Below are 21,288 nucleotides of genomic sequence, written 5' to 3' on the forward strand. Positions count from 1 at the left end.
CTGTTATAATATTCCATTGGGATATAGTACTTCAACCATACCACAATGCTGCTTAGGACTATATCAAAAGTAATAGAAAATAGAATCCAAGTATCTTATTTAGGATTCTCAGAGTAAATGTTTACATATTACACTTCATTGTCTGAGTTCTGGAGGACTGAAAATGCATTATAAGTGACTCTAAGATTTTTTAGAATGTATACTATGTTTGCTGTTAGCCCTAAGATCATTTATATTTACATATTTCCCATCATGCAACTTCCTGGTGTTCAGCCACCTTGAAATGGAAGGGAAAGCAGGATGTTGCAATGGAAAGAATGCTGCTGGATTCAGAGGTCCTAGGTTCAAATCCTAGTTCTCTCACTTACATGTGTGAAAGTAGCAAGTCATTTAAATTCTCTGGACTTCTGTTTCTTTATGTGGAGAATGAGGTTATAGGAATGACTTTTAAATTCCCTTATTGCCTTCAATCTAATGTTTCTAAGAAAGAAACATTGATGTTATTACATATATAATATAAAGTTAATGTTTTATGGCAAACTCAAATGCATGTCATTCCTCTCTGTTGCCCTAGATAGTTGGGGAATGTTGTATTTTTCTATACTTTTTATTACATATTATGGTTGAACATTGAACTGTTGAGCATTAGGTCTGGAAATGAACTGAGAGACAGTGTGGTCCCATTCTTTGCAGCAAAATAACTTGTTCTCAATTATATATAAAGTTAGTGGTAGAACCTGGACCTAAACCCTAATCTAGCTCTTAGAAAAATGCATTTTCCACTGCTTTTCATTGATTGTATTACCTACATGAAAGCAAGATTTTTTTTTAACCAGTTAAAGGTACTTAACAATATAATGGGCAGCCTCCTTAAGTAATGAATTCCTTGACACTGGGAGTGGCCAAGAAAGGATTAGAAGACCATTTATCAAGGATATTTTAGATAGATTTTCTGTCTTCAGGAATAGAGTGGCCTGTATGCCTGACCTCTGTAGACTCCTACTCTTATGGAATCTTTTCATTCTGAATATATCCATTTCCTTGACTATGGATTCCAGTGCTCATAAACTGTCTCTAGGGACATAAATTAGAAGATCACAAGGAAAGTGTTTCACATTCAGTACTCACATATCAGTGTCACAGAGTCCATATTTATTTGTTCATATAAATTTTCTCATCTATGCCATAGATTGGTTTGAGGGTATCCAGACATAATATAGCCTTACTTACACTAGGCCACCTATAGTAGCCAATTTTCAGACACCGATTCCTCAATCACTTTGGAGTCTTAGAAACCCCCCTTTATCTCTTACAATATTCATAGCTAAGTGAGGTGTCCCTGCTCCTACTGCTCAGGTCTTCTGACCTTGAGTGAATCACCTCCACTTTCTAAGCCTTCCTTTCTTATTTAAAAAAAATATATATGAATCACAAAATGCTGGAACCACAAGGGACCTTAAGAACACATAATATAGAATGGAAGCAAAGAGAAGGGACCCTAAGAATCCCTTTTATAGAATTTTAGCATAGTCATCTCATTTTATAACTGATGAAACTGTCACTCAGAGGGAGTAAGAGACTTGCTCAAATCACACAGTAAATCAATATCACCAAACAAAAGTTAATTACTTTTTTAGCATAAAATGTGGGTTCTTTCTAATGTATCAATATGGCCCTCCAGATCCCCACCACCACTAACTATTCAAATTCTCTGATGTCAAAAACAAAATATTAGACTCACCTATGTTCCTTTTAATTGATCATCTGAGAGAGAGAAAGAGAGAGAGAGAGAGAGAGAGAGAGAGAGAGAGAGAGAGAGAGAGAGAAGGAAGATTCCAAAGAATTAATTCGCTAAGTACCAGAAACACATTTTCTTAATCTTTGTAAACCCAAACATGAATTAAGTAAGGCTTTTATTCCTTCCTAATTTCATCCCAGACAAGTCTAGAGTCAGGAAAGGGGTACAAATATTAGTATAATTTTCATTAACAGTGCTAACGGCTGATACTCACAAGAGAGAGGGGTTGGACTTGGTTGTTCTAATACTTCCACTGGACAAATTCATATTCCAGAGGAAGTAGAATCATAGAGTGTGAGATCTAGAAGGATGCTAGAACATGGAACAGAAAATGTCAGAACTAAAAGGGCACTTAGAATATAGAACATTGGAGCCTGAGATTTAGTCGTATAAAAACATGAATTTAAAAAGATATACACAAGGTACAAGCAAGCTTAGATAATAGAGGATGATTACAAAAGTATAGGACATACCTAAAAGTACAGTATTGGAAATCCTAAAGATGGCAATGAACTAAAGTTAACGAGGAAAATAAGGAAAACAAAATGGTTTGTGTGAGTGTGTGGGGGGGTTTCTAAACTATATTGATTAAAAAAAAGAAGAGTCATATAAGTCAATCACTCAGTCAACTAGCATTTATTAAGTGCCCACAATGTGCCAGTTGGTGTCTCAGGGGATAGAGCACTGGGCATGTAATTAGGAAGATCTGACTTCAAATCTAGCCCCAGACAGTTCCTGTGTGATCCTGGGCAAGTCATTTGACTACTTTTTGCCTGACAAAAGGATCCACTGGAGAAGGAAATTGCAAACCACTTCAGTATCTTTGCCAAGAAAACAGCTATGATCCATGGGATCATGAAGAGTCAGACATGACTGGATGACTCAACAACAACAACGATGAATGCCAGGGTCTATGCTAAGCCTAGGGATAGAAAAAAGATAAAAGACAGTCCCTGGTCCTTTCCTCAGATGTCTGTGAGGGGATGATGATCAGTTGAGACCCACTGTTCAGAACAAAAGTCTGTTCCCCAGGTTCAGTCTTCATCACCTGTGTGTGGAATCCTATGAATAGAATCATAAGGAATCAATAATGTGGTCATTGTCACTGTACTCAAGTACCAGGGCAATATCCTTGCCTGTCCCCATCCCTTTTTCCTGATGCTACTTCAGGAAATAATAGTTTCTGTAGAACTAAGGCTACATGCTCACTACAAGTTCATTCAATATATGAAGGAATATTTAATCCACAATCTTAACATAATTTTGGTGTGACTCTCCAGTAATAAGAAGATGCAGGTATCTTCATATAAGTTCTCCACTGTAGCCATTATTAGTTCTTTACCTTTCCAAGGGGATCACTGATCCATCTTTTAATAGATCTTCTAATAAGGTCTTACCCCAACCTGTGACTAGGGAAAAATTAAACAAATTAACAAAGTTGAAGAAAGGAGATAAAAAAAAAAGAATGAGATCCCCTCCTTAGAAGGAACTGTTAGTCCCTAATGAGCTCCTAGAACTTGTGGCCCTTCTCCAAGAGGGATTAGGAACATGAGTTTAACTAGAAACTGCCCCATAACCTTTGGGTGAGAAACTAAATTTTCCTAGGTAACAATTCTTCCATGAGTATCTATGAAGTAGGGGAATTTGTACATTTCTTCAATGGATAAATTGCCAATTCCGAGGTCAATACAACTGAAGATATAAATTAAATCCCTCCAGGAGCCCCTGTAATACATAGGTATACCAAATAAAAACCCAAGCTTGGTTGACAAGAAAAGTAAGCTTAGTCCCAAAAGAAAGCAAATTCAGATAAGTCCTAAATATATGGGAGGCCCTCATGAAGAGACTAAACACTAAGGGTTGATTAGAATTAATCGTTTGGGTTTTATTTGAACCTTTATGTGCAATAGCACAATAATTCTGGCCTAAGGTGGCTAGAGCATTCATCTTTTCTTGCTAAGGGGTTGAAGCTCTAATATTATGTGGGTCTGGGTTCAATACTGGTAGAGAGCCCTACAAAGAGAGTCAACACTCTTTCTCACACTTTATAAAATTTTATATTCTCACCCCCATGAAAATCACCTAAAGAAAGCTTAGATTTGGCTTGTCTAAAACCTCACTAAAAGTTGAAAGGTACCCAAAGTAGAGGGTAAATCAATTATAGGACAGCTATTTATTTCTTTCACAGCAAAATAAATTCTTAAAACATAAAAGATTCCTAAGTGGGTATTGATAATGATTTAACACATGATATAGTAACCTATTACTATTATTATATTCTCCTGGGAAGGTCATACCTGGGACATTTACTGACTATTGAATAGGCATTTTAACTTCCTTGACTATTCTCTCTAAACAGTTTCCTTATGGTAAATATCTTCCACAAAACCAGGCCAGGGTTTAGGCTCATCCTGCTGTAAGTGGCCATTATCTCTTCTGAATAGCATTGTAGTAAGTGAGCTAGGTGGCTCAGTAGATAGAGTACTGGGCCCGGAGTCAGGAAGACCTGGAATCAAATGTGACCTCAGATACTTACTAGCTGTATGACTATGGGCAAGTCATTTAACCTCTTTGTTTTAATCCATTGGAGAGGGAAATGGAAAACCACTCCAGTATCTTTACTAAGAAAACCCCATGGACAATACTGACATGCTATAGTCTATGGGGTCACAACTGAATAACAATAACCACTGCAGGAAGCCAATTGTCCAGTGCAGCCAGCATTGATGAGGCCTAGGAATTCCTGACTTCTCCAACATATGAGGATTCTTCTAAACCTGGAGTGATACATTTCAGGGCAGTTGTCACTTATGTTCAGGAAAAGAAATACAAAGAAGAAAAGACCTTCAGGCCCTTGAGCTCCAGACTCGGTATCAGTTTAACACATACTCTAGCTCCCTTGGCCTTCATGTCCTCTTCCCCTACCCGGAGAGTCACAGAGAGTTCAAAGCCAAATTCAAGTGAAAGGAAGAAGAGACCAAGAGCAGAGATTCTCTCTCCCTTAGAGTCCTTCTCCCTCTCCCTTTTAAATAGATTTTATGGGAATACTTCAATAACTAAAATTCCAAGCCTTTTAGCACAGAGCATGTGTCACCAGAAGAAACTAATAGAACATAAGTTGGATCTATGCATGCTCATGGGATAATTCCTGAAGGTCCATCCCTACACATACTACATTGGGTGTACTCCAATTTAATCTTCGTCCCATCCCCACTGTACCAGCATTGTTTAGTGAACTATTTACTCACTTGGCAGAAAAAATAGGAACTAATCTCTCCCCAAAAAATTTACAAGGACCTATTTACATGCTGAACATAGGCCTAATAGAGAATTAGCATAAGAACATACAGCACAATATTGGAACCTGTTAGTGACTGACCAATGATCACCACACCAAATATTCTATCCTAGCCGATGATGACAGACACTTCTTCCTTTACAGACTCTAAAAGACATATTCATCAAAGAAGCAAACGGGGCAGATGGGTGGTATGGTGAATAGAGCACCAGCCATGGAGTCAGGAGGCCCTGAGTTCAAATATGACCTCAGTTACTAGCTGCGTGACCCTGGGCAAGTCAACTCCAAATGCCTCTGAAATAAATAGACAGAAGAAGAAGAAGAAGAAGAAGAAGAAGAAGAAGAAGAAGAAGAAGAAGAAGAAGAAGAAGAAGAAGAAGAAGAAGAAGAAGAAGAAGAAGAAGAAGAAGAAGAAGATTATTTATGTTTAGCTCAGGTACTAGATTCTTGCTATGTATCCTTTTGTAGGAAAATATATATATATATAAAGCACTTGCCATATCTTAACTCAGAATCTTCAGTCTTTCAATAAGAGTTGTAATGTCTTTTATAAGCATGATGAACTAAATGGATATGTACGTTGTGATTTTTCTCATCATTATGACCTATATGCCTTTTAGGAAATGAACAATAAATAATAGATATTAGGTTATAACTGCATCAGTAAAAGAGAAGAAAACAAAGCAAAATGAAACATTCTTTAGGGTTCTTGCAAAAAAAAATTTATTGATGAAGTATATCCATAAGCAAAGCTAAAGTGAAGAGGGACCACAGTCTACTCAAGTGAGGGATGCTCTAAAGATAATATATAGGGTCCCAACAAGGAAGTTTCTTGTAGAAAGAAATGTGTTGCCATCATCTTCAGCACAATCCATATTGCTGTAATGCCAGCTTACCCCGGCTTTTCCTGCAAGAGAAGCAAGTATTCATTGTTTTGTTCATTGTACCAGTTGTACACAGCTTGTGGCAAACAATAAGGTGAGGGAAGAATCAAGTTGGTAATGGGAAATTGTCCGAATTAGCATGTTATGTCCAAATATAGACCATACTCTACATAATGATCCAAAAAATGCTCTGTGTTACCAAACTAGTTTAAGTATATGGAGACTAGCACATTCACCATTACAATATTGCCAAAATGTAGGCCAAATTCTGCAATAGTAAATTGGTTCAAATATGCTTTTTGAACAATAATGTGCTTTGGTAGAATACTTTGGTATCAAAGCACCATAATGGTCCAAACATAGTTTATACTTGTTCCTCAAGTTGGACTTGCATAAAACCCAAGTGCAGATGATAATTAATGTATTTTTAGTGAATTTGTATTTTTTCCAAGGCTCTTTATTTTTAGGTTAAAAGAAATTAGGGTAAGTAGGATAAGGCAACTAGGTGGCACAGTGGATAGAGTGCCAAGCCCTAATGTCAAGATGACTTATCTTCATGAGTTCAAATCTGGTCTCAGATACCTAGCTGTGTGACCCTGGGCAAGACACTTAATCCTATTTACGTCAGTTATTCATCTATAAAATGAGCTAGAGAAAGAAATGACAAACCACTCCAGTATCTCTGCCAAGAAAACCCCATTGGTGTGACTTTTCAATGGAGCAATAGGCTAACACACCCAGATGAGAAAATCAATATTAATCACCTCAGCATAAAGAAAAAATTCAAGAAGTCTTAGGGCAGAGGGAGATAGAAATCCTATTCCTTCTGATAATCAAGGATTATCTACTTTAGAAAAAGAGGGATTAGGTAAGGTATGGTATTATGTTGTTAGCACTGGGAAGAAATTATTTTTAATGATTTAAAAATTATTATTTTAATTAAATTATTTAAAGCAACTTAAAACTTCCATGGTATTATATTGTTCTGAATATAGGTTGGTCCTCTATTATGAGATTTATTTGAAAGTTAAAAAAAATACAAATTTGCACCAATACATAGTTATATTGTGTATAGTACAAAGATCAATCTTTGTGCATTTGTCTTTGATCCCATCTCCAACTATTTTCTATAGCATATTGACCACACTACTATCTTACCCAATGTCTCTCTAATCTTCATTTCCCTTTGTCCACTAGTTCCTTCTCTGCAGTTTACAAACACTCAAAAGTCTCCCCCAATCCTTTAAAAAAAATTCTCCCTAGAACTTACCAACACTGTGATCTATCACCCTATATCTTTCTGCCATTTATCAGCCAAACTCCTTGAAAAATCCACTTTAGAACCCTAGAATTGGCAGATGCCACCAGCGGATCAATCATTAGCTGAAGGTTAATCTTTGGGAAAGGAGCTCTTACTCCCAAGTCACTGAATTCAGTACTTACACAACAGCATTGCAGAAGAGACATCTGTTGGAATATATTTGTCCATCAGAGCCACAATGTGGGTGGTATTCTAAAGTGCAAATGATCTGTTCTTCTTTTGGGCATTTAACCTGAAAAGCCCCAACCCCACCAAAAGAAAAAACGATTTATTTTTATTTCAGATACTTAAATCTCAGTTACTCTCTGAGATAATCAAAGCCACCCTCCCACTCAAAGTAGATGTCCCCATAGTCCCAACATGTGATTTATCAACCTTCTTCTTAAACACTCTTGTGATGAGTGATTCCCTATCTCCTCATGACAACCAGTTCATTTTTCTAGACAGCTTTAATTATTTCAAAGTCCTTTCTTATATGGATCCAAAACGTGTCTCCCTGTAACATTTACACCTGATCTCATTTTCTCCCAGAGCCAAGCTGAATGAGTCTAATCTGTCATCCTCATAAAGAGTCTCTAGGGGCATCTAGGTGGCCCAATGGATAGAGCAAATGCCATGGATTCAGGAGGACCTGAGTTCAAATGCAACCTCAGACACTTGACACTAGCTGTGTGACCCTGGGGGAATCACTTAACCCTCATTGCCCTGCAAAAATATATATATATATATATATATATATATATATATATATATATATATATATATATATATATATATATATATATATATATATATATATATATTTTAAATAAAATATAAAGAGTCTCTAAATAATAAAGTTTGCTACCAAATAATAAAATCATTGGATCAGAGTTTTAGACTTCCAAGGAATCTTAGAGGTCCTCTCCTCCAATTTTATGTTACGATTGAAAAAAAGAAGGGCAAGAGATGTTAAGTGACCTGCCCAAGGTAGTAAGGAACTATGTTGAAAACCAAACCATGGTCCTCCAATTCCATATCCCTCCTTAATGCCTTTTCAGCATGGAAGTATGTGCCAGATCTTTCAGGGAGCTGACATAGCCTTTGAGAATCCAGGGCCGTAGCTTTCATAACCTACTTTAGCAAGACATTTAAAATGTCATTTATTTTATCCAAATGATTATAGTGTAACTACTATGGCTCTTATATCATGGGATCATAAGATCACATAGCACACTGAGACCAACAGTTGAGAACTGAGACTAGGAAATAAATAGTGTTGGTTCAAATCCTGCTATAATAATAAGAGCAATGGCAAGACATATTTTGGGAGCATTTTAAGGTTTAAAAAAATTTCTTCTGCCCTTTACTACTTCTGTGCTTTACTATTATATAAGTAGCAAATGACCTTGGGGAAGTCATTGAAGCCTTCTGAGTGTCTTCTTCCTTGTTTGAAAAAAATCAGGCATCTTGACTAGATGCTCTCTCAGATCCCTTCAATGTCTAAATACAGTGTTACTTCAAATGGCCTTTTTGAGGTCTGGCCAGTCATTCTGGCCCATTGGGATATTTTTTTTTTTTTTTAGTGAGGCAATTGGGGTTAAGTGACTTGCCCAGGGTCACACAGCTAGTAAGTGTTAAGTGTCTGAGGTCGGATCTGAACTCAGGTCCTCCTGACTCCAGGGCCAGTGCTCTATCTACTGCGCCACCTAGTTGCCCCCTATTGGGATATTTTTAAGGTCCTGGTATTATCCTAAAATGGTGGAATGCTTCCACAATATGATATAGCTTCTCAGAAGAATATATAAAATTAAAGTAAATGAGCTCTAATTGACTGTGCTAAATTTTGGGTTCTCAGAGTATATTTGCACCTATTTCTTTATTGTCTGACTTCTGGAAGGATGAGGTTCAGTGGAAGTAACCTTCAGATAAGACAGGTCTTACTGTCACTGATCCTCTTTGGAATTCTTCCTTATCTGAAAAAATGAGATGAAACATCTTGACTAGCTGCTCTCTCAGATTCTGTCAAGATATAAATATCAGCCTATTTCAAAATCTGGGCTACTGAGATCTTCTTAGATCCTTCCTGTGTTGTTCAAGATGTTATGATCCTTCCACAATACGACATTGCTTCTTAGAGTAATATATAAAATAAAAGTATATTGGGGGGGGGGGGTGGCTAGGTGGCGCAGTGATAAAGCACCGGCCCTGGAGTCAGGGGTACCTGAGTTCAGATCCGGCCTCAGACACTTAACACTTACTAGCTGTGTGACCCTGGGCAAGTCACTTAACCCCAATTGCCTCACTAAAAAAAATATATATATATATATATATATGGGCTCTGAGTGAATGTCTATTTTGGGTTGCAGAGTCTGCGCTTATATATTTCTCTTTCTTGGCTGACCTTTGTAAAATTGAGGTTTGGTGTGAGTGACCTTCAGATGAGTCTTGCTGTATTTTACTTGAACCTAAAATAAATATCTATACTTACACATTTTCCATCATGCAGTTTTCTGATCTTCAAACCTTTTTCCCTGAAAGAGAGTATGTTCAGGATTAATAAACATTATCAAGAGGAAAACATGAATTGAGTTCCTTCTCTCTTGCCCCACATGGCTAGGGAGTGAGTGCACCAAATACCTTGGGAAAACAGAGACCAGAATAATGAACCTCAGAAAACACCACATCCCATCCTTAGCAGGGACGTAACTTGCCAAAGGCCAGACATTGAGTTAGTGGCAAAATCGAGGCTCAAACCCTCCCTACTCATGCTCAGGACAATACTCTTTCCACTACAACCTGCTGCTGCTTCTACCCACAGGGAGAAAGATTTTAGCTCAGGAAGAACTTCCCAACAATTAGAGCTGCTCATTGGTAGTGAGCTCCCTGTTCTTAGAATTATTTAAGCAATGCCTGGACCACCATTTGTAATTCATATAGAGAGGGATTTACTGCTTCGAACAGAGGTTGCATTGAGTAACCTTTGGAGCCTTTTCCAGTTCTGACATTCAGTGTTTCTCAGGTGCTCAGTTTCTTGGGTAATGAGGGTACTGGGGTCAGGGAAAAATATCCAGTACTCACAAGTTAGAGGCACAGAGTAAACATTCATTTTCATAAGTTATCTGATCAGTACCACAGATTGGTTGATAGTCCTTCTGACACATAACCTTGCCCTTGATAGAGGGCCTGGGGCAGTTAACCTGCAAGAGAAATAAGATAAAGGGGTATCTCCACCTTTTATTGGAAACTCAGATCATCTTTCTCCAGCCCCTACAACCACACTTAGGTGGATGTGCCCATTCACCTACTACTTTGTCTTGTGACCATGGGGTGAGTCACCTCACTTTTCTGAACCATAGTTTCCTCCCTTATAAAGTGCAAACCATGCATTTCATAACTGTCAGTCACCGAAGAGCACACACACACACACACACACACACACACACACATACACACACACACATCAGATGTAACTAGAAATTCCAGTTCCTGGTACACAATCAATGGGTTTAGGCATGTTAGGGTGGAGAAATAGGTGGTGGTGGGGGGTATTAATGTATTATTAATCCTTTAAGTAATTGAGGTAGACTAGAGATAGAGGTCATACAAGTTGAACAGTTTGAGAAAAAAGGAGACCAGGGTATTTGAAATTGAAAAAAGTTAGAATAGAGAACTAAATGGTAAATAAGAGACTAAACTTATTGGGGAGTAAAAGACATCTATAAACCCACTGATGATAGCAACAAGGGCCTGAACAAAATACAGTGAACTTGCAGTGAGGAGATATGGTTGCTGAGTGATATGATAAAGGGAGGAGCTGAAAGGAGAAGTGAGGGGCAAAGTCCTTCTCCCCTTGTATCTTGGTACCTTTGGAAAGACATGTGGCAGCTTCAGGAAAATGATGGTTTTTAGGGCCCAATAGAATATAAACAGATGAAGGAGTAAGAGATTTAGGATGATAGGGTATTGGTTAACAGAAGAGAAGGATTTCACAATGTTGGAGGAAAGAGAGGGAAAAGAAAAAGAGGCAAATACATGCCAAATGCATGAGTTGTATCTTTAAGTCCATTATAATCAATGGATATAGTCAATACCTAAAATGTGTAAACATCTCACACCACTCATTTCAGCATGGCCAACACCAACACTCTTTCTCTGGGTTTCTATTCATTTGCTCCAACATGTCCCGTTCTAAATTTCCAGATAGAGAACACCACCACACTGTTACATTCAAACTGACTAATATCCTAGGGCTAATGCTGTTAAGGGGAAATACACTTCCTCTATTCAATGATCAAATTCTTGAGGCCCCATCCAGTGTGTTTTCTAGTCATTCACAAAGCAACACATCTACACAATGTGCAATATTTACCCAACCAGATAAACACAACCATTTACTTAACAATAAAGTTTAAAAAGTAATATTTGTTATTGTATGACATGATTATGGATTTGAGTCAGATTAAACTCTGAGGATGGGGTGGGGAAGATACCCAGCCCCGCCCCAGTATAGTTCGTTTAGAAGTTTATTGCTTGTCAAATTCTCACTGTCTCCTTTAAGTTTTATTGCCAATTAACAGTATTTTTACTTCTGCTCAGTCTCCCCACTTGTCAGCTACATCTTAGTTTTATCTGGAATCCATCATGTGTCAGAACCTCAGTCCCTGTTGAGTGGGTCGGGGAGTTTGCCCACCAATTCAATACTCAGGACTCAAGAAGAAAGGACAAGGATCAGCACAGGATGCGGCAATTAAGTTGAGACCAGATGTTAAGTGACATGTCTCTTTTTCTCAGAGCAGAATCCCCTTGACCCTAGGGTCCCAACAATGGATTATTCTTTTATTCTTTATTCTATTTCTTTGATTTCCCAACGTAGCCAAAGATAAATTTTAACCCTGTCATCCTTCTAAAATTAACACGACTACAAAACAATGCTGAAACACATGAGTGACTTCCTGTTATTCAAACTGAATATCTTTAGAGATAGGGGCCTAGAGAGGGGAGTCAGTGGGAACTGTGAGAACTGAAACATTTGACTGTCACTCCCTCCCCCTCCCTTCTCTCTTCCTTTGGTTTGACCTTGTTCCCCCTCTCCTTTTCCCCCTTGTTCCTGGAACACGTATACATGTCTCCATACATTGATCACGAGCTAAACACACACCCTGGGTGAGACAGGATTGGATTTTAGATTGTGAGCTTGCCCTAGCATGGGTGGGGACTTCCCCCCTGACCAACATTCCTATAAAAGCTCAAGGCATGTATTAGCTATTGCGACTCAGTTATTGAGTTTGCCCATTCCTGCAGGAATGTAATAAATCTGTCTCTGCTTGACTTGGTGGTCTCCTCACGTTATTTGGGTAAACTGAGGCAGTTTGTCCCAAACATTATTATACTAAAAGTAACAATATTATAGATATTTACACATTAGACTATATAAACAATAAATTGTACCATAATACATGTATACATATGTACTAAAATATACATACACATGTGTGTATATAGACATGTATTGTACAAATATATCTTATATGCATTCTTTTCACCAATGTCCTCAATAACTATGGTGAAGAGTGAGCATTATCTTATAGGAACTTGGCAAGGAAGCTCATGCTGGAGCAGAACTCATGTGATTAAGATAACTTTTTTTTTTTTTTTTTTGGTGAGGCAATTGGGTTTAAGTGACTTGCTGTGTCAAGATAATGGAATGTGATAGATGAGATTTAGCAGATACTCAGGGGCCCACCTGGAGATTGGTTTAAACTGATTGAATTGGATAAAGCGACTGACTACTGACTGGATTACTGATTTACTTCCACTTAACTAGATTGTAAGCACATCTGGCTGGTACTTAAGGGTACTTAACAAAGTAATTGTTCTTAGAAGCTAAAAACTTTTAACTTTACATTGAGACCACCTTTGGGTCCAGTGAACCAATGAATTTGAATGACACTAGCCAATCAGCTTGAAGAATCTCCCATTTCTGGGAGGGGAACATGAAGCAGGAAGCAGACCCTGGGGAGAGAGGTTTTCCTCTTTGGCTGCAAGACATCTGCGTGGTGGCAGAGAACTTCAGAAGGGGGAGATTAGGAAGGCTAGATTTGCCAGGTTATAGGAAATCTATTCTCAATCTTTCTTTCTTTTACTATTTTTTCAATAAACCCTTAAAAAACCTAAACTTTTTTATCAGTGGTTTTAGTCAGTTTCCTCCCAAAACTGGGGGGACAGATTAGAACCCACATTTAGAATTTTAAATTACACATTGCCCAGGGTCACACAGCTAGTAAGTGTCAAGTGTCTGAGGCCAGATTTGAACTCAGGTCCTCTTGAATCCAGGGCAGACGCTTTATCTACTGCACCATCTAGCTGTTCCAGGGTAACACTTAATTCTGGTCTATAGGCTTCAATGTTATTGGTCCATTCAGGACCAATGTGCTCACTACATGACTATAAATCTTTACTGCTCTTTAGCTGGGGAAAGTCTCTTTTCTTATATGCTTATAGCCTTAAGCAAAGGCTTTTAATGAACTATACTCTCTAAAAGTGTGTCCTGAAACTATTATCTCTTGGAGCAGCAAAGTGGTGCAGTGGATAGAGCACCCTGGAGTTAGGAGAACCTAACTTCAAATCTGGCTTCTAATACTTACTAGCTGTGTGACACTGGGCAAGTCACTTAACTCTGATAGCAACCCTTTTTAAGCCAGAGAACAGCAAAGTTTATGAAAATGGCAGTCTCTGGACTTTATAACCTACCCTGGCTGGTTGTTTACTCACCCAGATACACTGTTCAATCTGAAAGGAGACCACAGAAAAACAGCTCCAGCTCACCAATTTATAAGTGATTGCTCAGGTCCCTCCACTTTTCCTTCTAAAGTTAGAGGTGGCAGCAGAGAGCAGCAAGTCTTTATCTTTATCTAACTTTAACTAGCTTCAACTCAAGGTGGTGCTAAATTACAATTGCTGTCCCTTGATCGATGAAGTCAAGAGTCGAGCTCTTGTTCGATGAAGTCAATTCTCCTCTACCAAAGGAATCAGGCACCTGAAACCTTTTTAACAGGTAATTGCATCTAACTTTCACAGCCATGAGAATGCAGCTTTTCAGCTATGCTACAACCTCAGTTCTCCTCAAGATCCTCTTCCCCCTCTACTGCAGTTGTGATCAATGGCTTAAAGAGGGTCTCCTGAATCTCTATAACTCCCCTTTTACTTAAAAAGTCAAGTCTCCCCAAATTTCTCCTATGAGATTGTAGTTATTTTTAAAGTCATACTTATCTCCAAATATTTGTGACTTAATTGTTTAGTCTCACCTTCTTTAGTCAAATGAAATATACATACTTTATATATGGCCAAAAGGTTATCTCCAATGCCCCTATAACTGTTTCTTCACGCTCACATTTGTATCCTTTTGATTAAATAAAATATCGTATCGAACTTCTATTTCACCAGTGAGGCATCACTCTTCTTGATAGCAAAGGTATCCAAGTCCTCATATCTATACTATAAACCATTTTCTTTCCAAAACTCTTCAAATCCCATCTGATAATTTTTCTTCATATATCTATATCATCAGTATGCATTTTTTATTTGTCTATTTGTGCTAGACATCAAAATGTTTATCCATAAAAGTAATAATGTGCCATACCATTTGACAATCATTATACATCTTCTTTTACACAAAACTTTTTTTTTTCCCTAGCGCTTTCATCATAAAATTTCTCCAGGTATCTTAAAGGTTCAATGTAACTTACCCTAAAGAGGGTTAGGGCTGTGTTTACTGTAGGGAAGGGGGAGTAGCAGATTTATGATATGTGCCCCACCCCCTTTGCTGCTGCTGAATTCCTGTTCATTCCAAACTTATCTTTGAATACCTTGTGGTGTGGCATCTCAAGCCAAGTGACACATTGGGGACAGCCCATTTTTTTTTTTTTTAGTGAGGCAATTGGGGTTAAGTGACTTGCCCAGGGTCACACAGCTAGTAAGTATTAAGTGTCTGAGGCCAGCTTTGAACTCAGGTCGTCCTGACTCCAGGGCCAGTGCTCTATCCACTGTGCCACCTAGCTGCCCCCGGGACAGCCCATTCTTGTGGGAAGCAGGGTCCCTGGGAGAGGTATGACTGGCTATTGAATTGTAGTAAATGACAATCCACAGGTCACTATACTTGTTTTTACTGTGTTTTAATGAGGAGGAAAGGGGAAAAGAAGCATGCCGGAAACTACCCTCCACCTAAATGTCAGCTATTGTTCCAAAGCTCAGGATTCCTCATACTGCTTTTGACTCTTCAGGACATTGAATGTTAGAATATAGAAGAAATCTTTACAGGGTTGTGCCACAGCCATTTCAGTCCAGCCTTCAAAAGACAATTTTTAAATTGCCAGTGTGGGCATTTACACTTTAGAAGTTAGCAGATGCTATGAAATAGGACTAATTTTTTATTGGTTTCTAGACAAAGTAATTTATTTAATACAGATAAAATTGATTTTACATATGTTTTATGTATACATTCTTTTTGCTGGTTGTCAAACACTTACCAGATTGTCCTTAACCATTGAGATCATCAAGGGAAACCTCCTCAGTTTATTCGTGAGAAAATCATGTCCCAGAGAGAAGGGATTTGACCAAAGTTACAGAGTAAATCAATGGAACATACCTCCTAGAACTCTTATCTTCTGACACCAGTCTAGACCTCTTTCCAATGCATTATGCTGCTCCATACCCACCCAAAATGTCTTTTTCGGCCTCTGATAGCTATTACAGAAAATTATGCTTACCTCTGTCCCTTTTATTTGATTACCTGAAAAAGAAAAGATTCCAAGTAATTAGAAAATAAAATTTGGGGCTTCAGTAACTGAAAAACATTTCCCAATCTTACAAGCCATCCAATGAAATAACTAAGATTTCTTTTCCTTTCCTAACTTCTACTGGGCAAAGATAGAATCAGGACAAAGAGAAGGAAGCTACAATGTTCAAACAATCTTCTTTAGCAGAGGAAAAAAAAGAGAACTCACACTGCACATGGATCAGGCTTATGGTTGCAGCAACACTCCCTCTGGCCAAACCCAGAAGCCAGGGGACTATGAGAGCTGGGAGAACCTTTAAATATACACTACAGATTTTCTAAGTTGGGAGGAACCTTGGAATATCAGAATTTGGAGAGATCTTAGAATATCAAATGTCAGAACAGAACCTGAAAACAGAGATCTCAAGTTCCAACAGCTTAGATTTCTAAACAAAATATACAGAAGAAGCAAGTAAGTCAAGCGAACATAGAAGATACAAAAGATCGTGTAAATACAGTATCAGGAAAGTTAATGGTCAAATGAAGCCGGCAAGGTATACTAAATTTTTTTTAAAAATGACTTTTTAAAGACATGCTGATGATAAACAGGAGGACACATATCTTTTACAGATTGGATGAAGTAGTAGAACAGAAACAGCTAAGTAAGACCTCTCCCCCACTCTACTCCCAGACCCCCTTCCCCCCCACACACAAAAACATAAGGAGCTAGAAACATAGTCAAAAGTAGCAGGGGTATGCTGCTAAATGTTTAACATCCAGCTCTCTGAAAAGGTATAACATACTTTTAAGTTTATTATGCATTATTTACATTTTCCCATGCTCTTTCACGTCTAAATAATCAACAAAACAATAAATCAAGCACTTATTTGTAGCATTTGCTGATTTCTGAACTATTTGAACTATTTGCTCTCCAGAACTAGTAAGAGCTGGTTCCAGCACAAGATAGAATGTAATCCATCTTTTGAATTCTACCCTTCAAGGCTTAACCACAGAGCAAGGGAGAGTTGGGGGCAGGGGATGGAGGTCTGCTTGTGGGCAGCTTTGTTTTAAATTTTCTCCTAAAAATTTGTCCTAGGGACAGACTACTGAGGATGGCACTGACCTAAAACTTGGGCAGAGTCTTGTTTGTAGGAATATATAGGGACCAAACAAGAAGAGGAAGAAAGGCAAGAGAGAAGGATGAAGCTGTAACAAGCTGAGAGACTCCATGAAGTGGCTGTGGAAAGATAGGCCTGCATGAGGGTAACTAATCCTGTGATACCTTCAACTTTCTTGCCAAGCCATTTGTCCACTTTGTAGTAATTAGTCAAAGTAAGCCCTATTCCATGCATCTCCATTTCTTATCAGTTGCTTTCAATTTAGATCCTCTTTGCCTGACATAAAAAAGACAAACAAACAAAAAAACTTGTAGGCTGGCAGAAATTCTTAACTGTATGTCTTATGGTATTTATTCCTCATTAATCTCGTTTCAGTTATGTCCCACTCTTCGGGGGTTTTCTTGGCAAAGATACTAGAATGATTTGCTATTTGTTTGTCTAGCTTATTTTACAGTGAGGAAACTGAGGCAAAGAAGGTTAAGTAACTCGTCCAGGGTCACCCATCTAGTAAGTTTCTGAGACCACATTTGAACTCAGGAAGATGACTCTTTCTAGCTATAGGCCCAGTACTCTATCTACTTCATCACCCAGCTGCCCTGTTTATTCACCTACATGAAAGAAAAGAACACATTCTCTGTTTTAGGAGAAAAATTGGGACCAAACACTCAGGTATGTAGCTCAGAGAGTAGAGCTGTTAAGGCAAAATTGTGGGGAATAGTATTGAACTGCTACAAGAAAGAAAGGAACCCCAAAACCCAGATGCCATGAGAAATAAAAAAACTGATTGATAATAGTTTCAGTCTGTGAACAAGCAAAAGAATGTTTCTCACCCCTTTCACACACACACACACACCCACTTTTGTTTTTAAAGTAATCATTTATTACAGCATATTTGAAAAGAAAGCCCCACAGTCACACAAAGGAAGATTGTTTGGAAAGTTAAAGCCACATCTCTGAATGAGGAAGTGACTTTACCTTGTTGTTTGTCCTTTGTTCTTGAAAAGAACTGTGACAGATGTCATGACTTGCAATATATTAGATTTAAGTAAGGAAGGGCTGTGCAGTTACCAGCTTCACTTTCTCCTCCAAAGCCATCTGGGTTCAGTGGTAAAATATGTATTAGGGCAACTGGAGATGGCGCTGTATGTTTAAGGCAATTGGGATAAAGTGACTTGCCCAGGATCACACAACTAGTAAGTGTTTCAAGTGAGATTTGAATTAAGGTCTTCCCAACTCCAGGGCCAGTGCTTTATCCACTGCACCTCCTAGCTGCTTAACACGGCTGCTTTACCTAGTCCAAAGAAGGGGGATGGATTGCTTGCATAGACTCAAAAAGGTACTGAGGATTATTAACAGTTTATCCTCCCTTGCTCTCCAAATGCCACTTATTACATATAGTAAGACCTGGCAGTTGTGACTTAAGTTATTGTCAGATCTGTGGATGACAAGGATCTGAGGATTTTAAAAACAAGAGAGTAGCCTCCACACTCTAAGTCAGTGAGCTTGGTTGGATTCCTTGCAAAATTCTAAAACACATTAAAAGAGTGTTTGGTGGACACATGAAACGAACGAGTAGTGGCAAAGAATCATCATGGCTTCATAAAAGTCAGACCATGCTAAACCAACCTCAGTTCTACTTTTGCCAATGTTCTTAGATGGGTACATTAAAGGACTAGAGATCTGAGTTATTGTTTAGATTTTAGCAAAAAATAAACTTGCAAAAGTCTCAACCAATTCTTATAGAAAAGTTGAAGAAAAGCAGGCTAGAAAACAGTTTAATGGCTTCAAAACATGTTGAATGGACAAACCAAAAAGATTGCCTTTAAATATTCAGTGTTAATTTGGAAGCTGTTTGGTGGGTTGTCCCAGAGATTTGTTTGGTCAGATTCTGCTCAATATTTTTTCAATAAATTTTGTCACTGATAAGTCTTTTTTCAGTCATATCTGACTCTTTTTGTGACCCCATTTGAGGTTTTCTTCACAAAGATACTGGAGTGGTTTGCCATTTCCTTCTCCAGCTTATTTTACAGATGAGGAAACTGAAACAAAGTTAAGTGGCTTGTCCAGGGTCAATCAATTAGTAAATGTGTGAGACCAAATTTGAACTCAGGAAAATGTCTTCCTGACTCTAGGCCCAGCAGTCTATCCACTTCACCACCTAGCTGCCCCTTATTTCAATAATTGGATAAAGTGGGCAGCTAGGTGACACAGTGGATAATGCACTGGCCCTGAATTCAGGAGGACCTGAGTTCAAAATCAAGCCTCAGACACTTGACACTTACTAGCTGTGTAACCCTGGGCAAGTCACTTAACCCTCATTGCTCCTCAAAAACCAAAATAATAATTGGATAAAGTAATTGATAACACATTTATCAAATCTGCATCTGACAGGAAGCCAGGCTATGATATTGAATAAAACAGTAAGAGCCAAAGAGATATTAGCAGGGTACAACATGGGCCTAAATCATATAATATTAAATATAATATAGTTAATTATAAAATCGTATACTTTGTTGAAATAAATGTCCTTCACAAATACAAGATAGGGAATGCCTAGATTGTAGTCTGTATTTTAAAGAACTTGATGCTTTAATAAACTGTAAACTTGATATAGTACAATGGAATGATTTTATAGCCAGAAAAGGTAATATAATCTTAGGATGCTATAAGAGATTTTATACCTAGAAATATGACAATCTCACTGACCTCTGTCCTGGTCAGAATATAGCTAGAAGATTATGTTGACTTTTGGACAACACATGCTATAAAGGCCATTGATAACCTAGAGAATATTCAAAAGAGAGTTCCAAACATAGTGAAAAAAAAGCATTTTGTGCCATAGGAACATTGGCTAAAGCAACTGGGGATGAATAAAAACACATATTAGAAAGTTGATTGCTTTCATCATGTATTTGAAGGGTTGCCACATGTATTATGCATATTCTTCAAAAGCCAGTGAGTAAAACAAGAGGAATGCATGTGAGTTAAATAGTAGCAGACATAGGCCTCAAATATATAAACATTTCCTAAAAAGTAAAGGAATCTTGAGGGGAATGGACAGAAATAGTGGGTTTTGCCCTTCACAAAAGAAGCAAAGCCTGGGTCCCTCTCAACAACTTTGTTACAGAGGTGATTCCTATTCAGGTACAGGGTTGAACTAAGTGGCCTTAGATGCCCCACCAGCTCTGGGATTCTATGATTCTGAATCTCTACTTGCCGATAGCCTGGAAAGTATTTTCTGTGTTGTAAGGTTCTTCTCTGTTCCAGCATTATGTTAGCCCATAGTCCCATTGCTAATTAATCTATGACACCTAGTTCCCTCACAAAGATCCTGACTCACCAGCAGCACAAAAAGCCCAGGTAGATGCGACCAGGGCCAGTAAGGCCAGAGCTGATGTATTCTTCATGGCAATGGAAGCTGGAATAGAAGATGGTGGTGATAGTCTTTGAAAGCAAAGGCAAGGGTAAGAGACCTTCCTTTGGCTTATAAATACAATGAAACCGGGAAGTGCCCTTTGAGAGTCATGGGTAATAAACATGTCTTTATTTCAACTGATAAGGAAAAATTCTTTGCTATCATGACTTAAAGAGACAGGACAAATATTTGAGAAAATTCATGAAACTTTTAATGCACAAAATAATCTCTTTTCTGTAAGGCTTAGAACACATAACTGGAACCAACACCCAGTAGGCAAGATGATAGAAGAGGTACATGAAAAATAGTGGGTTTTTGCATGGCAAAATTATCTTTAGATTTTGAGTCAGAGAGCACAGAATGTAGTCTTGACTCTTTATTCTACTTATACTCTCTGAGACTCTCTGAGAGATCATAAAATTTCTCCCATGGAGCGCTTATTCTATCTGCATTACTTCATGAGGTGATATTTCTAAGAATAACACACATACAATAACAACAGCAACAAAAACAGTGGGGCAAGATCTATAAAGGCAATAATATAGAAGTTGGTTAGAATAGGGAGCTCAAATATGGTACCATACTTCAGATGAATTAATTCTTTGAGGAACACAAATAGGAGCAAATAAATAAGCATACAGCCTATGAATCAGGGAATAAAATTTCAAAATAGACACAAATCATAAAACTAGAAAAAAA

At 38.0% G+C, this 21,288-nt stretch overlaps 1 protein-coding gene across 1 annotated transcript; it reads right to left on the bottom strand.

Annotated features, from left to right (window-relative positions):
* Positions 1 to 5,843: 5,843 nt before the first annotated feature.
* On the bottom strand, positions 5,844 to 20,616 carry LOC122742930 (double-headed protease inhibitor, submandibular gland-like). Its single transcript, XM_043987533.1, has 6 exons — positions 20,515 to 20,616; positions 16,049 to 16,071; positions 10,362 to 10,480; positions 9,772 to 9,814; positions 7,424 to 7,533; positions 5,844 to 6,003 (listed from the first exon to the last, which is right to left on the bottom strand). The coding sequence occupies exons 1-6, from the start codon at positions 20,579 to 20,581 to the stop codon at positions 5,958 to 5,960; spliced, it is 408 nt and encodes a 135-aa protein (XP_043843468.1). The 5' UTR covers positions 20,582 to 20,616; the 3' UTR covers positions 5,844 to 5,957.
* Between the last annotated feature and the right edge of the window lie 672 nt (positions 20,617 to 21,288).

The sequence above is a fragment of the Dromiciops gliroides genome, chromosome 2 (assembly GCF_019393635.1).
Source record: "Dromiciops gliroides isolate mDroGli1 chromosome 2, mDroGli1.pri, whole genome shotgun sequence".
NCBI classification, from domain to species: Eukaryota; Metazoa; Chordata; class Mammalia; order Microbiotheria; family Microbiotheriidae; genus Dromiciops; species Dromiciops gliroides.